The sequence below is a fragment of the Seriola lalandi genome, unplaced genomic scaffold (genome assembly GCF_002814215.2).
Source record: "Seriola lalandi dorsalis isolate HSWRI2012SDOR001 ecotype SW California unplaced genomic scaffold, Sedor1 jcf7180002054885, whole genome shotgun sequence".
Classification (NCBI taxonomy): domain Eukaryota; kingdom Metazoa; phylum Chordata; class Actinopteri; order Carangiformes; family Carangidae; genus Seriola; species Seriola lalandi.
This window is the reverse complement of record NW_019525437.1, coordinates 5613838-5634258: the sequence shown is the minus strand read 5'-3', so window position 1 is coordinate 5634258 and position 20421 is coordinate 5613838. Positions and strand designations below refer to the sequence as shown.

General features: G+C 40.2%; 1 protein-coding gene across 2 annotated transcripts in view; it reads left to right on the top strand.

The window, feature by feature from the left end:
- Nucleotides 1–20421, top strand: part of brinp3a.1 (bone morphogenetic protein/retinoic acid inducible neural-specific 3a, tandem duplicate 1) — a 49389-nt gene that overhangs the window by 10095 nt on the left and 18873 nt on the right. For both annotated transcript variants that reach the window (XM_023428710.2, XM_023428708.2), the window contains exons 3-4: nucleotides 9494–9684; nucleotides 11336–11520. In XM_023428710.2, the coding sequence (XP_023284478.1) occupies nucleotides 9494–9684; nucleotides 11336–11520 (376 nt within the window). The remainder of the gene's footprint in view (nucleotides 1–9493; nucleotides 9685–11335; nucleotides 11521–20421) is intronic.

The window sequence follows — 20421 nt, the reverse complement described above, 5'->3', positions numbered from 1 at the left end:
GCAGCCGATGAATGAGACGCTGATTATAAAGAATGAATGAAGCAGCTGATGCCGATAAGCTAATTCAAGTCCAGCTTCAGTGCTGTCTGACCTGGTAACATCGTCTTTGATTTATAAATAAAAAAAAATAAAAAAACAACAGAGACTTGTGTTTTCATGCCTCCACACTGACAGCAGCCGGAGGCATCATGTTTTCAGGTTGTCTGCCCCTTTCTCTTGAGCGTGATATCTCAGGAAACGCCTGGAGGGAATTTCTTTAAATTTGGCACAAAACGTTCACTTAGACTCAAAGATGAACTGATTCGATTTTGGTAGACAAAGGTCAAGGTCACTGTGACCTCACAAAGCATGATTTTTGGCCACAACTTAAGAAATCATATGCTAATTATGTCGAAATTTCACGCAAATGATGAAGATAAAATGAAGTGATGACATTCTCTAAGTGAAGACAGCGTGTCTCTCGACTGGAAATAATTCCCTGGGATCATGTGTCGATATAGTGACAACGTCCATTTCACAAAAATACCCTTTATTAAATTCCTTCAAAGTCATCACTACATATATTGTATGAGTGTGGACAGATATGACTGTAAACTGCAACTTGACTGGTTTGTAGTTATTTTCACATCTATTTTGATCTTATAAATACATTTTTAAATCAAATATAATTTTTAGTTTTACTCCATTACATGAAACTGCGTGAAACCATACAAATGACAGGACAGTGAAAATGGGGGTTGTCAAAATGGTCTACAATGATGTTTTTACGGCCAGAGTGTGTGTGTGTGTGTGCTAATAGTGACTGCTGTCATTGAGAAACAAAAGCAGATGAAGCACCACAAAAACCTCTGTGGGAGGGGGTCAGTGTCAATGACTGGGCATACAAATTGTCTGATGACCTGTCTGCAACAAATGGTCAACCCTGTTCTTTTACACAGTGGTTCTCAAACTTTTTTACATCAATGCCCCTAAACTGACACAAATTAGACCACAGACCCCAAGCTGATAAGACTTTTGATTTTAGATGTTTTATTACATAAAGTGTTAGAGACCCATGACCAAAATAGTTATGCATTGTGTTGTTGTGATAGTTATGGATGGAATTATAGTGAAAATAACTTATCCCCCTGTTTGCTTGGGACGCCCCAGGAACCCCATTAAGGACCCCTGGGGCGCTCCGGACCACACTTTGAGAACCACTGCTTTAAAAAATGGTTAGATATTTCAGAAAATATTTTTGTTGACTTTATTGTCAAACGTTTGCTAAGAGGATTGAGAAGAGTCATGTTTGTATGCTAAATACATAGCTCCAGCCTCCAAATGATTATCCTTCTCTTAATCGTAGCTCTTTCTTGCAAGGCTCCAAGCCATTCGCAGTGGTTCGGACCAATCAGCATCTCATTACAGAGGAACTATGGGTAGCTATGGGCAAGCGACTGTTTTCGTATTTGTACGAGCACCTTTTATGTCGTCCTAATCGTCCTTAAAAAGACAACATGACTCGCTTACCGATATGCTAACTAGCTTTCAAAGCTCCCTAGACTGCGGCTTGTTGTTGTGTTGTGCTTTCTCTTTTGCGCTCTCTTGCTCCATCATATCATAGACAGATGGTTCACCCAATCACCTGCCAAATATTTTTTTGAAAGCACCTGCCCTTTCCCAAACAGTTTCCAATGAAGGCTCCCCCAGATGGTTCTGAGTAACAAACCATCTGGTGCGTCACATTAATAAAGACTGGAAGTAAGGAAAAGGTAGAAAAATCCTTGTACCAGCTCCTTGTCAGTTCACTGGTTGTCACTGTATATTCTCATTTATTTAATTTGTATCAAAATCAAAGTGGAATGAAAAGTTGTGACTTCATTTGGAGGGTATGTGCTGGACTATTTCTTGGCCAGGAGCATAGATATTCTGGAGTCTTCTTGTCAACGTGAGGTTGCCAGGCATCTGGGGAGACTCTTGAATAATGAGGAATGGCAGCTCACTTCAGTTGTCTTTAGTCTGACTTCAGGCTTCTTTTATTACATGTGGTGAGTATTTTAAACCAGTGAATTTTATTTATGATGCTAAAGAAGGATGAGAGGAAAAATCTAGCCAGTCAGATCCTTCCAGTGTCTGCATTAAGTTCATTTGACAGATATTGTGCAACTGAATGAGATGTCCGGTAAGCTGCAACCTACTTAAACCGCTCGCGGGTTGATCCCAGGCTGCTTTCTTTTGCACCATTTTGCATCCCCTGCCACAGTTTCGGGATGTCTGTGGCAGTGGTCACAGTTTTAACGTGGTAATCAAGCGTTTGAAATGTGTACTTGAGGAACGCTCAGTTGCATCAAAGGCATGAAAAAGCAAAATGAGCAGGAAACAGCATGTTGCCTTGTTTATAGGACCTCTCAGCAGGTTTAATAGGATTTTCACAAATTAATGGTCTGATGTTTGTTTGATGTTGAAAATCTGTTGGTGGCAATTTCATGAAGCGTTCACAACCAGTAGCTATTAACTACATCATTACACCCTCTGTCTCCGTCTTGATCTCACTTTCTTCCCTTGTTTATCTCCACGGTGGTTGGATAACTAAGACACACGGGTCCCTCCATCTTTTTTGTCCCCACTTCATCTTCCTCCCTCTCTCATTGGACTGTCCAACTCTCCTCTTGTTAAGACGGTCTCATCATTAGCTTAATTAACAAAGTTGACGTGTGTCACTATGAAGGTGCCTTTCAGTGAAAACGCTAACAATGCAACTGGCATGCGCAAGAAAATCTTTTGATGTCGCTGGAATGAAAAGCCTCTTTGTATGTAATTCTTAATTTTGTATAAAAAAAAAAATAAAAAAAAATCATCTCTATGTGCTAATGGTGCATACATATTGAGAAAGATCAGTGTCACATCAGATTAAACGAAGAGGAGAAAAAAAGCAAATTGCAATAAAGAAAAGCCACTGAGAAACAGCAGGCCGAGCGGTTGAGGTTTGTGTTGCGTTAAGTTTTACAAATAAATTGTAATTTAGTGTATCTTACTAAATGAAGCATGAAGGACTTTTCTCCCATTCTACACAATTCTCTTTGGGGAGGTCCTTGAAATAACTTTGAGTCTACATCAACCAACTGTTTTGCACAGCGGGTTATTTTGGTATCTGGGGTAACCCAGCTACAAAACACAACAATGTGTTTTCACTCAGGCCTCACTGATGATAAGCAAATGTTTGTCTATCAGGGTAAGGTAAATGTTGCTCATGAGCTTATTTGTTCGTTTGGTTTTTTTTTTTGTAATTTTTGGATAGAAACTGATTTTCTTTCCCCTTGACACCATTGTTTTTTCTTTGTTTTTTGCCTCTTTTATTTAATTGAATATGATGAATGAGCTTTGATTAGGTTTCAAAATGTAAATAACATCAAACTCGTTTATCACCATGGCCGTGTATAGATTGTCCAGGTGAAACCCACCTCCTAGAAATAACATTTACATACATACAAACACATTTTGAAGGAGATGTAACACTATTTTTCTTTTCTTTTTTTTTTTTATAACGATAATACGGAAAATGATCCACAGTCACAAAATGTTAACACTGAACGTATCAGACAAATGATAAACAGTGAACATATTTCCTGACAACATCTGCTCATAGCAACAAAAGCATTATTAAGCTTTTGTTGTTTGTTTGTTTTCTTCTTTAGATGCTCACAGCACTTAGGAAAGATTAAGGGAAGACTGACTTGAAGCATGCAACAGGATGAGGGAGGTTTACTTTTTTAGCATGATACTGAAATCTCACTTTCTTTTTTTTTTTTGGCATTTATAAGCCTGTCAGGACATTGCAAAGTGACAGGAAATGGGACAGAGAGCAGGGGAATGACATGCAGCAAAGAGTCCGGCCAGCCCAAAATGTAGCACTTGCAGAAACTGAGACAGATGATCTGATCATTCATTAGTTTTCCCATCAAAACTTAACTGGCAAAGCATATTAGCATAGTAAGTATGAAAAACATCATCTGTAGGAGCAAAATACATTTTTACATCACCCAAAATGTAAAATCATTTTTGTGTGCAATGAAAGACAAATATGTAGTTTCAGTAAAGGCTCAATACTGCATGAAGTCAAATGTACATTAATTACATAAGTGTGTAAATATTGTGAATCTGCTTTGTAAAGCACAGCGTGAATCCACAGTTTGGATAGAAACTGTTTTGATTGCTGTAGAGCAATGATCTGGACCTAACTGCTCTAAAGTCATCACGCTGTATCTGAGAAAAACAGCGAGGACAGGAGAGATGGAAGACAACTGTCTTTAGCGGTAATCAGCTCTCTGTCGGAAACAGTTTATAAATGCAAATATTCAGAACACCTGCGAAGACAAGTTGAGTTATTTTTACTTTCTCTTTTTTTCTTCTTCCCTTTCTTCCTCTGTAACATTCAAATGTTCTTATGACGAGTTGAAACAAGTATGTTTGGTGGCAAACACCAGCAACGAGAATCACAAAGAGTAATTACCAGACATGGAGTGATTTTTTTATCATAAATTATGTTTTTACACAACGAAGAAGCCGGCATTTTCAGTCTCATAACTCTGTGAAAAATCATTCCACCAACAGAGATGTGGGTTTGCATGAATTACATGACATCCTCACACGACGCCAGTCTCGTTATTTGGTGTGTACAAGTTTGAAAGATGTGACATGGCCCCCTTAGTGGTTTGCAATCATTTAAAGAATTATGACATAACAGAGCTACTGGGGCTTTTTTATTAACGGTCTTTATATAGATGCTCCCCAAAGTATTTTTCACAATGAATAATGACATTGAGGCTGATCTAAACAAAAGTGTATGTGGGCCAGTGCCACTATGCGTTCAAGTGATGTACAATGCCAATTACAATACAGTTCATAGAACTCTACTTGGTACTTGAGAAAAAAGGAAGAAAAAAATTGGAGAAAATTAAAAGAATACCTTCAACATTGTTGCTAGAAGTAATATTTGTTTAAAGGCAAAAGTAAAAGCTATTTGTTTTTTTTCTAACAGCAAACTAAACATTTCTAACATATTTACAAAAGACTCTTTTAAAGGAGCTATTTTTTAAATTGCTACATAGCTAACGTTAGCATTAACAGCTGTTTACTGACCACTCTAGAAGAAACGTTGCGAGTTATCATCAAATTTGATTCCTTTACTCACCAAGAGGTGTATCCAGTGGTGGAAAGAAACTTCAATGTTATCTCTTGTATCTATCACGTCTTTTCTTCTACCACAGTTAGCATGCTAGCCAGCTCGTCCCGGCCCGTCACTTACCTTTTTAGTGCGACGACCTCCTAGTTCATCTCTCCCGCCATTTCACCACACTGACAATACATGTACGTTTTTTTTTTGTTTTTTTTTGAACAACACTCTTGCTGGTACTTGTCTCAATCCTCTCTGCCTGAATTCACGGGGGGGTCGTGGATGCAGTTGCTAGGTAGGCTAATAAGGTAAACTTTCATTTTTCACTCCCAATTAATAAAAGTATTGGCATTTTCATTAGCCAATCATCACTGTTGTACCCATTTTCATAGATTTACGGACACAGAATTGGACATAACCAGGAAGAAAACAGATGAGGTTTTATTTGAAACAATGAAATTCAAAATTAGGAGTGAATTTTCACAAAAAAAGGATTTGTGTCCTGGAAAGGAAGATTAATTTTCCAGGACAGTCGCTCAAAACAACAATCCCAGTAAAACCAGGATGGGTGGCAACCCTACACTCACTCCCGGCAAGAAAGTACGTTCAGCAGCAGAGAAAACTATCCCCTTTAAGGTAAAAGGTAGTTGCAGTTTCCAGCTTCCTGCTGTAAAATACTTTTTACTATTGAGTCTTCTTTTGTTTTTAAAATACAACGTTCTGTGTTTGTCTGAGAGCATTTCATATTATCCCCATAGTTTCCACTTGAATTGTCTCAGGAGACAGCATTAGCAGTAGCAGACACTCCCCTCGCCGGCTCAGTGACATACTGAACTGACTGACTGATCTGCATTGCTATGCCCAATAGCATTTCAACTGCATCAGCAGGTTATTTGCTAGGTTGATTCCCTGATTTGTTATGTTGGGCACCGAGCAGCACCCTCAGGCTGTCTGTACGCTGTGATGGATCTGAGACACCTGTGCTGTGATGGACAGGTAGCAGGGTATGACTCCCCTGCTCTGATCGCAGCCCCTGTAGCTCTGGCAGCCCCTCACCTCCGGGTGCACAGCGCTCCGTCTCGCTCAGAGGGGGGCTGACAGCTAGATGCGCGGCAGTCCCCCTGCTGCGAGGAGCTGCAGGTGAAATAAACCTGCGGCCTGTGCGTGCATGTGCATGTGTGGCTGCGATAGGCAATTCCAGTCACTCACAACATGTCACTGATGAGTGTTAAGGGCAAAATAAACCTGCAGTCCTCCATGACGCAGGATCTTTTCGTGTGTGTATGTGCGTGGTGAGCAAAAAGGTGAGGCTGAATTGAAATCTTCCACAACAGATCTGTGTATGTGTGTGTGTGTGTGCGTGTGTTGTGTTTTCCAGATTAGCTGTGGCACCATTCATAAATGTCCATCAGCGAGCAGCATAGTGAGGCAGTGTGTCTATCACAGTTAAGCTCTCCCTCTTTCTCTCTCCGCTGCTCCCTTCTTCAGCCGGCCCCAACGGACGGAGAGAAACACTAATGGCCGATCGTTATAGAGAAACACCGACATGAAACGGGCCTTAATGAGCTGCTTTCTGTTTTGAATTTTTCTCGGGGGGTCATTGTTATTGGTGGGAAATTGATTGGCAGCAGGCCCGCACCCACAGGGACACTGCGATATTCTGGGCGATAGCAAAGTTGTTGCAGCAAGGGCAGCTTTGTTTAGACGTTTGCAGCTGCAGGCTGTGTTGAAAGTGAGTGTGAGCATGTGTCTTTGCACGAGGGAGTCGCTGTGCATCTGTAGGGTGAAGGAGGTTGTATGCATGTCAGACAGAAAAAAACAAATCAGAAAATCCAAAGTTAATTGTTCCTTTGTAAAGACAATTATTTTCCAAGCACTGTTAAGAGGAAACTGTTGTAAAAGTTTGAAGGACTTTGCTGGCAGTATTATGATGTCAAACAATGTAGAAGCTATAATGTCACTTCTAAAGCCGTCTTGCATTGACAGAGTTTGTCCTTACACGGGAGCAAATTAGCACAGGATGGGATCTGCAAGTATGGATGCTTCTAGTGCTTGATGATATAGAAACAATTTCCAGAGTGTAATTTAAATGAAGCTAGTGATAATCCATGTTTGCTTAAAAACCACTTAAGACTTCTTATAAAATAACCTGATGGGGATGGCTGTGTTTCGCTAATCCATTGAATGAAATACAATACCTGACAAATCAAGGTGCAGTGCGGAGGAAGTCTGTTTAACCTTCAATAATCAATCAATCAATCAATCAATCAATCCACAGAGGCACAGAATCCTAATCGTTTTTGTTTTGGTACTGCACATTTAATGGTTCAGTCTCAGTATCCTCTTCAACTCGGCAAGCGAGCAGCTGTTTTCAGGAAACCACCACTGGTAAACCCATAGTATGCCACTTGCCCGGTGCCAAACAAAGGCAAACAAAGTTAGCGACTAGCCGGTGAAGACAGTGTAACGTCCAAAGAGCCTCAAGAGACAGTGGAGACAAAAAAAAAAAGGGAGGGAATGTAGGATTTTCACTCATCAGCTGGACGGTAATGCAGCTAAGTGAACGTTTATGTTGCTCCATGTCTGAGGGAGTTGTTTGACATTAGCCTTAGCATGTTGGCAGCTTGTTTTTGTCCAAAAGTTGATGGGATAGTTATTTTGGTTGAAATAGTTTAGTAAAATCCTGAAAGTTCTTATTGATATCATGGTTTATAGGTTATTGTCATACAGAGCAGAGACACCGCCCCAGCCTTATATTTTTTAGAAAGCTTTTGGCAGCATTTTGTGCCTTAATTAAAGAGTGGAAAGCAGACGGATGACAGGAAATGAAGTGACAGAGATGGAGTGTAACACGTAACAAAGGTCCCAAGCTGGTCTCAAACCACTGTGAGTAATGGCCAGTGCTGCACCAGCCCCCCCCCCTTTTTCTTTGCCTCTAACAGCCTTCATCCTCTAAATTCAGGAGTAAAACTGATATCTTAATTGCAGTCTGTCTTGTTACAGCATCTCCCAGACTGCATCATTGCATGATTAAATCAAGATAATAAAAAAAAAATGGCGAGCAGTGGTGGAATAAACAGAGTATTGCAGTGTTATATAACGTCTTTGTTTATCCTCTCCGAAATAGCTGTAATCAAGTCAAAACCAAGTCCTCTTCTCATCAGTGTGTCTCAGGTGTTGCTAGACCATCTCAGTCATGGCTGTTACTGTTTATCATTTATCTCTCTACTGATTTAGCAGCTAGGTGCCAACAAACAAACAGCTAAAAATATTTAATTTCCATAGTGAACAAAACAAAGTAAATTGTAGCTCTTCATCCTCTAGACATTGAACAAGGAGGCTGCAGCAAATGTATAGTTTCTTATGGAGGGGAGATGTGTATATAAGATGCACTATGTTTTGTGTTGCAGCCACTCTTCCACATGTCAGTGTGTATTTTTACATGTAAATCTCACCTATTGAAGCTCAACACAGAAAAAAACACATTCACTGGAATGAAATGTACCAGTTTATTTGTAGTGTTTCTTCTCAAGAGATAAGTCAACCTCCCACCCAACAGTGAATGAAAGGTCTTCAATTTCTCCCCTGCTAGGTTTGGGGTAGAACCATGTTTATTACCAGCTATATTTGAATAGAGCTAATCTATGCATCAAGCAGCAGCACTCAGTCTCTGCTCTTGGTAGATAAAGGCAGCTGGCATGCTCCAAGGCCGGGCTGAATATCAAACGACTTCAGACGAATCCCGTTCCCTCCAAAGGAGGCCCCAGAAAGCAGCGAGACTCCATCCATGATTACAGCCCGTCGAACCGCGCCGCCTTAAAAAAGTGACTCAAGATGAGAAAAGATTGCGCTATTATTTAAAATCGGTGGAGAAAGACGATGTTTTTCCAGCATGGTGCAAAGTAATTCTGCAAGCTGGAGGTAGAAGCAGCATGATACCATTCGTCTTTCAAAGAACGGCACACAGGATTCACTTAGAGGTCGTACGGACATCATATTTAACGCCCGGCAAGGAATAGATCTGAAGATGAGCCTCCTCCTGCGGGGCAAGCTGTGTCCTGTCCACTTTAAAATCCCCAAAATATGTTCTTCCTTTTCAAGGAGCAGAAAACAACCGTTAAGATCAGTGTTTTTATTTTGCCCCTAATGGAAATGTCTTCCAGATCCCTGTCACTTCCTTCTTGACAGTGATAGAAATGCTCTCCAAATTATGTGCAAGCCCAAACAACAACGCGGCTTCTGTTAGAACCTTTGTCCTTTTCTCCAATGTGCCTGCACGCGGCATTTCATGTGTGGTGTGTCCTTTGCTTACAACGAGCATGTGTTTGTGTGACATTGCAGGGAGTTTGGCCGCTGGAAGGTGAACAGCTTGGCCCTTGAGAGACAAGAGAACAATGGCTTTTCTTTGCCGCTGGACCCCGACTTCCTCCAGACCATTAGGCAGCTGGGCAGGAGGCCCAGTCTCGGCGCCATCACTGACAACATCATCAGGAAATACGGAACCCACTTCCTGCTCTCTGCTACACTGGGAGGTAAATGAAAGAGATGAGCTGTGGTTTTATTGTCTTACCTTAACAACATGTTTTTAAAAGGTGAGGTTTTTGGGCATCCAGGTGCCGCAGACCAAGTATGAACATTTGGCCCTCACAGACCATCAGCTACCAAACAAAGGCCTTAAAAGAGTAATCTTTCGTAAAGCCTAGCTGTTAATCATCTCTGAAGCTCTAAAGCTTTGTGCATTGTCCTCAAACAACTAAATATTTGACTAAATATTGGCTCAGCTGTGAACGTGGGATGATTTGTGGTTGTTTAAGCTCATATTCTCTGATTCAACATGGAAAATCTATGTTTGGAATTGTTTGACAAAAAAAAAAAAAGAAAGAAAGAAAGAAAAATGTCAGTGGATTCTCTATTTTCATAACAATAGATGCAAGTTAGCCAGAGAAGCTCAGCAAAGCTCCCGTGGCTATCTTCTGCAAAATCTCCTCCCAGCTCCTCTGCTGGCTCTTTTCATCTTTTTCTCTCTCTTGCGCATAAACTCTCAAAGCCAAGATGAATACCAACAGTATTTAAAATAGATTACAAAGACAATCCTGTACATTATGTGAGAAGATCAGCGGCTAAACCATGGCCTGATGTAACCTTTTACCTTTAGCCTTTGTTTGGGAATCTTAGTGCAGTATTGTATTGTAATTCCTTGTTAGTATTACTGTAAGTAAAACTGCACAGACAACATATAAAGCACAAAATGATTTACTCCCAAACTGAAAATGGAAAAATGACTATTTTCTCTGACTATACATTGGCTTGTAGTGAGAGGGTTGCCGATTCATGCAAAGTCACACCTTTTAAGCCAATATTATGCTTTTTTTGCATATGTATTTACTATGTATAAATACTAATAAGGACTGAAATAAACTGAACTGAACTGAAAGAACACCATGCTGCTGCATTGGTTTTAAAAAAGGGAAATATGGTAATTTGCTTCTTGCTGAGAGTTAGATGAGGAGATGGATACCACGTTCACATCTCTAGGCTTAATATGAAGCTGGAACCATGAGAGGGTTAGTAGCTTAGCTTAGCATAAAGAATTGAAGCAGGGGGAAACGGCTAGCCTAGCTATGCCCAAAGGTTAAAAATATTCACCTACCAGCACGTCTAAATCTCGCTATTTAACACGTCATATCTCTCTCTCTCTCTACCTGGAGACAAGTGTTAACCCCTTTATCTATCCTGAGTGTTATGCTAGTTTGAGTGTCTCTCCAAATTAAAAGCACATTGCCCATAAAACCTAATGCTGTTAGACAGGATGTTTCTATTGATCTCTCACTCCCTCCAACATCTGTCAATACACTGTCTTCTGAAAGCTTTGGCTCTCGTTTGTGTTGAAAGACAACATCATCCATTTGTGCATTGTGGCTGCAGATTTATTGTCAGTGAATTTGCACACGGGATAAAATTGGTAGAGACTGTGAGCAGATTTTCACCCTCTGATGTGCTGTTTCCCTGCCTATGTGATTGTATAATGAGTGCTGTCAGGTGTTCGTTGGTTAATATTTACCACCACGCCACAGAGAACATTGTGTGTGTGTGTGTGTTTGTGTGTGTGTGTGAGTGTGTGTGTTCACAAGGGCTGAGTCATAAATGAAGTTTGTGTACGTATCTGTGTGCGTGTGTTCATAGGGGAAGAGTCATTAATGATCTTTGTGGACAAGCGGAAGTTGAGTCGGACGGCTGAAGTGAGCGAATCCAATGGCACAGCTGTGACTCTGGAAGCTCTGCACCAGCTGGCCGCCTCCTACTTCATCGACAGGGAGAGCACCCTGCACAAGCTGCACCACATCCAGATCGCCTCCACTGCCATCAAGGTAAAACGCCTGCTGTCCTGCTGGGCTTCTGTCAAACACAATAGCAATTTAATAAAAAAAAAAAAATCTAATTTGCCAAAGATTTAAAATGCTCCCATTGTTGGATTTTTTTTTTCATGTATGATTACAGCATTTCCATGAAGACATTGTACAAATCAGATTCTGTTTCAGTTGATAAACATAATAATTGGATTTATTTATATTAAGAAAAAGTCTGGATTAGCTCTTTCACTAAGGAATTAATGAAATCACAGACAGTTTAGGGCATTTAAATGGAAACCGTACAATCAGCAGGTTTTGCTTATTTTTAATGAGAAGAGCTACAGTATTTTTCAATCAGGGTGCTGTTTTTTTTTGTTTTTTTTCTTGCCTCTGTGGATTTAGTCTCCAAATTAATTCATTACACACTCTTTAAACCACTTTATTTTTTTTTGCAAACATTATAAAGATCACTCTCAAGCCCCTGATGCCACTATATAGAGTCTGTATGCAAACAATATGGTAATAACAGAATATGATGGGATCTTTATCATGAAACATGTGCATGCAATCCTGCAGCCCTATTGAATGCTGTAAAAGCCACATACTACGGAACAATTGGACAGAAGGTGGCAAAAGCAAACTCTTGCTGTGATTTTTAAATGTAACTCTGTGATTAATAGAGTGTGAGTCATTGACTCACACTAACAGCTGTTTATGTGCTTATGTTTTTGAGATAATAATGGCCGCTTGTGCTTCCCTCTGGGAATAAGTATTGGAACAAATTAAGAAAATTACGCTGCACAGTGGTCAGTACTTGCCAAGTACTTAGCACTTACTAACAATTACTGTATGCAGTTTACGACCCATCAATAGGCCCTTTAGTGCGGACTGCAGCTTGTTTCAAATGCACAATATCATTATGCTGCAGATTATTAAAACATATTTTAAAAGAACATAACACAATCTCAGGCCTTCGTTCACAGACCAGAACCTTCATAAGGACTGATAAACTTTTTTAATTAATGAACACTTCAAAGTGAATGGACTAAAAGACATCACATAATGTTCAAGCCAGAAACCCAGTGGCAGCCTTTACAGAGGTTACCTATGGTTACTTGAGGAGCAGAGAGTAACTCAGAGAGAACACCTTTGATGGGGCAACCTCTCATCATTAAATACATTTAGTCCACATCAGGATGAGGACGGCACAATCTCTACTTACTTTTAAAAGAAAGTCTAAAAACAGATTTTTTTTCGCTCAGTCTTTTCTTAAATCTGATTACTTATCTTTCTACCTATTTTGTCCTATTTCAGTTCATTTTAATACTTTTTATTATTGTTAAGCACCTTGTGTCGCCGTCTTTGCACGAAAAGGTATAAATGTACGAATAAAGCTTGATTTGATTTGATTTGATTGAAACTTTTCCTCAGAAGAACTTTCAGGCAAATTGTGTCATGCATCACATACGTTTTGTAAACTACAGCATCCTTTCATATTGGTTTTAATTTAACCCTACCCATCACCAATCCACATGCAGTATGTGTGATGTACTGTATATGAACTTATATCAGTATTTGGTAAGATAATATAGGCCTCTTCCTCATAGCTGTTTTATGTTGCTGTGCAGATTTGCAGATAAAGGTGTATTATCTCTCTTAGTCACTTGAAATATTCAATATCTTTGAGTGTTTTGTCTCACAATGTCTACCTTGGTGCCACTGCTGCAGTTTTCAACCCAGAGCGGGACATTTTTCCAGTACAAGAAAACCCATGAGCCAAGTAGCTTTCACTATAAACAGTCTGATCTCAGTTCTTTTGTCCGCTTAGGTTCGGTCGTCTTGAACTGAGATGTATCAGCATTTCTTTCAGCTCTATTTGCATTTAAAGAACTCCGTTTTAGATCAATTCAGTGACAAATCTTTTCACAGTTTTGGTCTGACAGTCGCTGTTTCCGACTGCTGTGCACCTGGGAAACTTTGCTTGTGTTTTGTTCGCTTTGTTTTATGATGTGGTGAAGCATCATTTAACAGAAACAGAACATTTCTCTGCAGAAAAAAAAAAAACGGGCGCTGGCCTAAATCTTGCAGCACCATTAACCCATCCTTAAGGCACCATAAGGTGTCAGGTGGCTCTCTTCAGAAACCGCTGTCCTGCTGCTGCACCTCTATGAAAGAACATGTTCAATCTGGAAACTGATTGATAAAATTTAAGTCAAATATTGAAAACTGACTGATTGACTTGACATTCTTTATTTCGCCAGTTGATTAAAAGTATATTTCTTTTCTTCCTAACCTTCCATTGTATACGATTTATAGTGTTTCAACTTGTTCTTTGGAGAAAAACATGCGCACCTGCACGCTCAATGAGCAAGAGGGAGTTGGACCAAGAAAGGAGATGAATCGAGCAGCATTGTTTACTTGCTCCTTCATGTGTGTATTCACGGGCATATATATATGGAACAGCGCCACTATGCATATCAAAATATGCTTGTGATGTAAATATCACCCTGTATCTTTTACTGCTTAATACCTTTGGGGAGTGTTCATTCATCACTCTGTCAGTTGTTATCTAGCAGAATGAATTGAATCGGCTGAGTTTGCCCTTCGCGCCGCACACAGAATTCTCTGTGGTTTCCTGAGAATCTGTTTCTTCACGTGGCTTTAATGTGTTTATATTTGCTTGTGGTAAACAACAGATTAACGTCGCAGAATGTTGGTAAAATCAGCAACCTGCAAAAACACCCATCTGAGACACTGTCAGTTTCCTGTTTATCATAGGCTGTGTGCTGTGATTACACCTGTCTCTGCAGTGGGAGTTATGGGACTGGATGTATCGGGAACAAACACCTCTGATCTGACTAATGGATCCACATTTATTGCTTTAATATTAACCACAGTGTGGGACCTGTCTCAACAGATCTGGGACCTGTCTCTTTCCTGCAATGACGCTGGGTAAAGCTGCTGCTTCGCTGTGAGACAGTAGTGAAATATTGAAAACATGTGATACTGAAAAAAGAAAAAAAGATGAGCTAAACTGAAATGACCTGAGATCAACTGAGAGAAGAATAAATGAGATAAAATGGGGAAGCATCTGATGAACAAAAAAAACTGTAAAAAAATCTTACTTCAAAAGCAGCATTTGGAGAACTGTCATGGCCTTCATCAGCAAATGGAGCTGGCTCAGGTGTCAGACTTTAAAAAGCAGATATTAATATTTCACAAAACCCAAAATCCTTATTATGATGTGATTCATTGTCAAACATCAGCCCAGTCTTTTCAGATGGTCAGATTGGTTTTTTAATGGTTTATTTATCTTATGAAAGAACTCTGTCCATTATTTCCCATGTGGTTAAATTGTTTGTTTCCTGTGAACAACATACCACATCACAATGATATAAAAACAGAAAAAAATAACTGCAAATCTTCACACTGGAGAAGTTGGAATTAACCAAACACCAACTTCTAGGGCTGAAAATTGAAGCCACCACTAAAGTGCCAAAAAACCACAGTTCCTCAAATGACCACTAGAGTCTGGCTTCAAAGGTGAGTCAATCCCCATAGACTCCCAACTTTACAGCAGAAATAAACATGTTTACAGCCTGGCACAAAAACAGTTTTGGTCTCTAACACTAATTTCCTGCTTCATCTGTACAGGAGGTGAAGTTTTTTTAATTCACCTGTTTGTATTTTATTAAGGCTTTAGGTTATACATGATTGCGGGCGTGGCCACTTTGAGTGACAGGTGGGTGAGCGCATGCTTGCCACAAATTTCTCTCAGCTTCACACGCACCCCACCGGTTTTATCCATTTTTGGATTAGCTGGGAGGTAGGCGGAGTCAGGTGCCGCCAAGATGACGATGGCAGAGCAGCTCACTCTGAGCTTCAAAACCTTCAGAAACCAATCCAACCAACGGATAAAAAGGTGACATCTCAGAGGCTATGTCCATCTTTATTTACAGTTTGTGAAATGCCTGTTGACAATTTTCTGTTAATTTTCTTGTCTAGTTTGTACATTGGTTGGTATGTTGGCACATCGGGTGGAGTGGTTGTCACTTCATATCCCGGGTAAAAAACAAACAAAGAGCGGTCACCAGTGAGTAACAAGGAGCCAGCAGGAGCCTCTTAATACAGAGCTCCACTCGAAAAGTAGAAACATCAGTGTCTATTTCCCTAATTCTGACTGTGTGGCTGCAGCTAAAAAAAAAAAAAAAAAAAAAACTAAACTGCTTGCCTTTTTCTGAGCCACAGCCCATTTTTCATGGACTTGTCCTTATTGATGCCCCACTATAGAGCCCATCAGAGATAGAACTGTACATTCTCTAAAGTGAATTGGCAAGAGGACGTTGAGCTGATTTGGCAGCCGCCACTGAACCCAGAGTCCTGCTAAAAACCCCTCTGATTGAGATGAATGGAGAAAAAGCCCTCTGGGGTACATTTGTTTGTACGGCGTTTTCAGGTGACTGATGTAAAATATTCACAGCGTCAGCAGCCTTTAATTCCGAACATGGGTTTTTACCTCACCCCAATGAAGACGGATGCCAAAACAAAGCTGCCTTTAAGAAAAGCAGTGGTCCCCTGGTTTTAAGAGATAACATATTTTAAATGGTAGAAATGTCTGGCCTGAAGGAGGAACTGTAGGACTGAGCACAGTTGCACTGGAAAATAATCAAAGACGGGAAAAAGGAGATAGGAGTGTGGGGGGAAAAAAATGGCTGTGCTGTTTCATAGTGTGATGAATCAGCCTTTCCATTTCAGTAATTTCCTTTGAGAGCCTCCGTCATTTGTCAAACATTTTGTGGTATGAGTTAAGGTGTCATGCGACCGAACAGCAGAGATGAGACGGGGACAGACAGGCCTTATTTAGCAGGCCTTTTAGCCCCGGGATCGTGTACGCAGCAGGTACACAGGAAATGCTGCATCAATCAATGCGCTTACCTTTGATTTGCAGCCCAGGCTTCTGCCGTATTGAAGATTCATTAAACTAAAGTTGGGAGGAGAATATCATTGACGGGGAGGAGAAGTGATAAGGAATGTTTGACCCAATTTGCTGTGCGAGGCCCTGAGTGCTCAGTCAGTCATGCAGCGTCACGCTTCATTTGTTGGAGTCTGAAAAAAAAACACACACACACACAAGTAAAACTCGAGCTTCAGAAATCAGATAATGGCTGCTAAGGAACAGTTGCAGAGAACACGGCTCCCTGAGTTTGGGGCAGTTTTGATGGCAGGATAAATAAGACAAAAAAACAAAAACAAAGCGTTCCGGCCTCTGTTATCACGAGCATGTATGAATAATTCATTACTGGCTGATTTTTTAGCATTTTCATTATTCAGAAAGGAAGATAAACATTCTTCTGTTTTTTTTTCTCTTCACCACTCCTCTAACCTTTAACTAACTCCACAGGTTTTCCTTTGCTTGAGAGGTTATAGGTGAGAAGACTTCAGATCGTTGTATGGTAGAAAAAGATGGATGATAGTTTCTAGTTTTAGTCTGATATATGACTATTTCTCTTTAACAGTCCTATATTTTACACTTTTGTGGTGTTTTCTTTGAAGTGTTGATCCATAAGAACATATATTTGTGGTTTTAAGAACCAAAAAACATCTCAATGTAGTTTTACATCTCCTATTTAGGGCTTCTCTCTGGAGCTCTAGTCACAACAGATTGAACAACCAATCAGAAGAGGGGCTCTGAACCTCTTTTTGATTGGCTAACTGTTTTCTGAGTGATCAAATACAAATATAGCAGATATCAGGTAAACACTTGGAGAAATCAAATCCTGCAAGGTTGGATCTGGGGTCCAGGTGGGCGGGTCATGGCTGGGGGCTGTACTTTTTTGTGACATCACAAAGTTATAGAAGTCCTGGCGGCTCGTTCTAATGCACAGTTTTTAAATACAGGCTGTGTGTATTCTGTCTATGGATTGCACACTTTGATATTTTCACTGTATTTATTCAGCACATAGACCTGCTTTATAATCAAAAAAGACAACTCACTTTCTACTATGTAGGACCTTTAATCTGCAGCTGGGTAAAAGAAGTGAAGCCTGGAGAGAAGAAATAAATACACAGGATCAAATCTGCTCTCTCTGTCCTTCTTCAAGTGACTGGTACCTCCTGTAAAATAGCATAGCTTACTTTCCCTTAAAGAGACTCAGTGAACATAACACTACATACTGTATTAAATTCCACTTTCTTCTCGCAAAGGTTCCCCTCTGTTCCCCTGTGGCTTTGAATGGCTTTATTTTTTTTTTTTTCAAGAGGGCACACAATAATCTCATTCTGATGCTATTTTCTCCCTCTTCCCCTTCTTCCTGCTCATAGTTTATAAGCTTATCCCTCGCTGGTTGATATTAGAGTGTAAGCCAGTGCAACAAAGTGGTCTTAAAGCGTGCATTGAAATCCTCAAAGACTGAGTAAACAGGCGAGAATGCATCTCAGATGCAAATGTGGATTTGCACATCTTACCATGCCGTGGTGATTAAGCAAACGACCGTTCTTGAAGGTGCAGCAAAAGGCAATTTGGAAATGAGCGATGATTTTCATGAAACATTAATGCTATCTTGTACTTTTTTTTCTCTTCTTCCAGCAGGCAGAAAGTGCAGCCATTTAAAGTCCATTGTTGCTCAAACATCTGACAACAGCAGCTTGCTAAGTGACATTTTATGCTGTTTTGTGGAATTATTCATATGAGGCATTTGCAGCAGTGATGAATCTTAGTCAGTAGAAGATGCACCCGCCTAACTGGTCTTATAATAATATTAAAGCTTGTGCATTTTTTAAATAATGGATGTGCCTCGGAGCCATCTGTACCGATGGACCATGGTAACGGGCTAAGTGCTGCGTCGCCCTGCTGAGGCCACACACCAATAACACAGAGGCTATCGTCTATCTATAAACTGTGCAAGACATAATCTGATTAAGATAATACGGGTGGTGTAATAGCCAACTTGTAGTGTTGTTTCCTTTTATCATGTTCACTTTATTCAATTTATTAGCTGTATATATTTAGTTGCAGCTTCTCAGTGAAAACAGATATGTGTACAGTACATGGGGATGAATCCCAGCTAAGCCAAGTTTGAGAGAGGATCAACATTTCTCGGTCATCATGCTTTCCTTATTTTGTTTTATTTGTGTCATGCACTGGCTTTTGCAGCAACACCATTATTTTCAGTTCTTGCAGTAAATTTGAAACTGAGAGGTATGTGTTTCTACTTGTGTGTGCATAACCTCTCTAGTGGGAACACCGAACCTAACATCACGCCCTCCTCCCACTCCGCTGTAAAAACTGAGTAAAACTAGCAGCTGTGCAGTGCTTAATCCAGTTACGATGCCAAATACCGGCTCTGGCTCTCACCTGCTCCAAAAGTTGAAATGACACGTCCTGAGCCATCGCGCTTGTGCACTGGGGGGGCCGTTGGGTTGTCTGAGAGTGGAACTGTGTCAGCTCAACCAGCAGCAGTGTTTTCCCTGAACAACATGTCTGGCAGTAGGCAGAGCTGCATTTTCTCCGACAGAGTGTAAGATGAAGCTGAAAAGGATGCCTTCAGGGCCCACATGGGAATATTTGTTTTCTGCTTGAACACACAGACTGGTGACAAAATAAAGGAAAATGAATGGAGGGAGAAGAACAAATGCAGATGCCTGCATATGGGGCACGAGAGAAAAAAAAAAAAAATTATATGAATCATATGGTGTGGCATTCACATTCACCAGATCTTAATCCAATTGATGGGACACATATGGCTGATAATCTCCACCACCGTCATCAAAGAGGGTCCCAGCAGCTTTTACTAAGACACTTTATGTTATTATTTTCCAGTCATTTGTCATCTTCTTTGCTCCAGTGATGCCACATACATACATTAGGCCAATATATATATATATATATATATATTCATATTAGAGCTCAAAACTCCCGCAACGTAATATCCAACTTTACAGCGGAAATAAACATGTTTACAGCCTGGTACAAAAGACGGTTTTGGTCTCTACAGTTAAATTCCTCCTTCATGACAACCTATGAGTGACGTCACAGAGGCTACGTCCATCTTTATATACAGTCTATGGTTTCAGCTTATGGCCTTCATCAGTGTCCCTAGTGAAAAGCATTGGTCTAATAATGAAGTTCTTCTGTTTACTGCAAGTGTTGCTGGACTTTTGACCACTTTAGACTTTTTTGGACTTTGGAAGTAGGTGAAGTTGCGCCAGAAACCTTTACTTTGCTTCTACGGAATTTCAACGCCATACATTCACTTCGCTGCTAAGTTTCCATGGATGCTTTACCAGATGTCCACAAAACCTTGAAAATATGCAAATAGTTACTTTCTCACAGCCGCTATCATAAAAACACCTAGATATTACAATATTACCCCCAATCAACTTTATGTGGAATGACATTATTCTATTTTCTAAATGATTGATTTCAATCACAAAACTAATGCAAGTTGTTGTTGAAGTGTTGGTTTTGCAGGTTTTTCTAATATAATGCATAACACTGGAATGCATGTGTTGAACACCCAGATGGTCCTCATAAAAATGTGATTTCATCTGTACTTGTCAGCTCATACTATATGAAGTATTTATTACTGCTGTGATATTCATTTCCAGCCATACCAGTCAGCTCTAAAGATATAAAAAAAGTGAAAGAGTTCAAGTGAATACACTCTTAAGGAGTATTTAGACAGTAAAAAAAATACAACATAAGGCATGCCTGGAGGGCAAAGTGAAATTCATCACGATGAGATAAAGAAGTCGCGTCCGCAGCACGTGGAAGCATCACAAACTGCTTCTTCTAGAAAAGCCTTTAAGTGCAATTAAATGTTCCATTAAATGCAGCTGTTAGTTATTCCGACACAGTCAGCACAATTATCTTGTACTCAATTATGGAGCATTAATAATCCCCCCCCCCCCCCCCCCCCC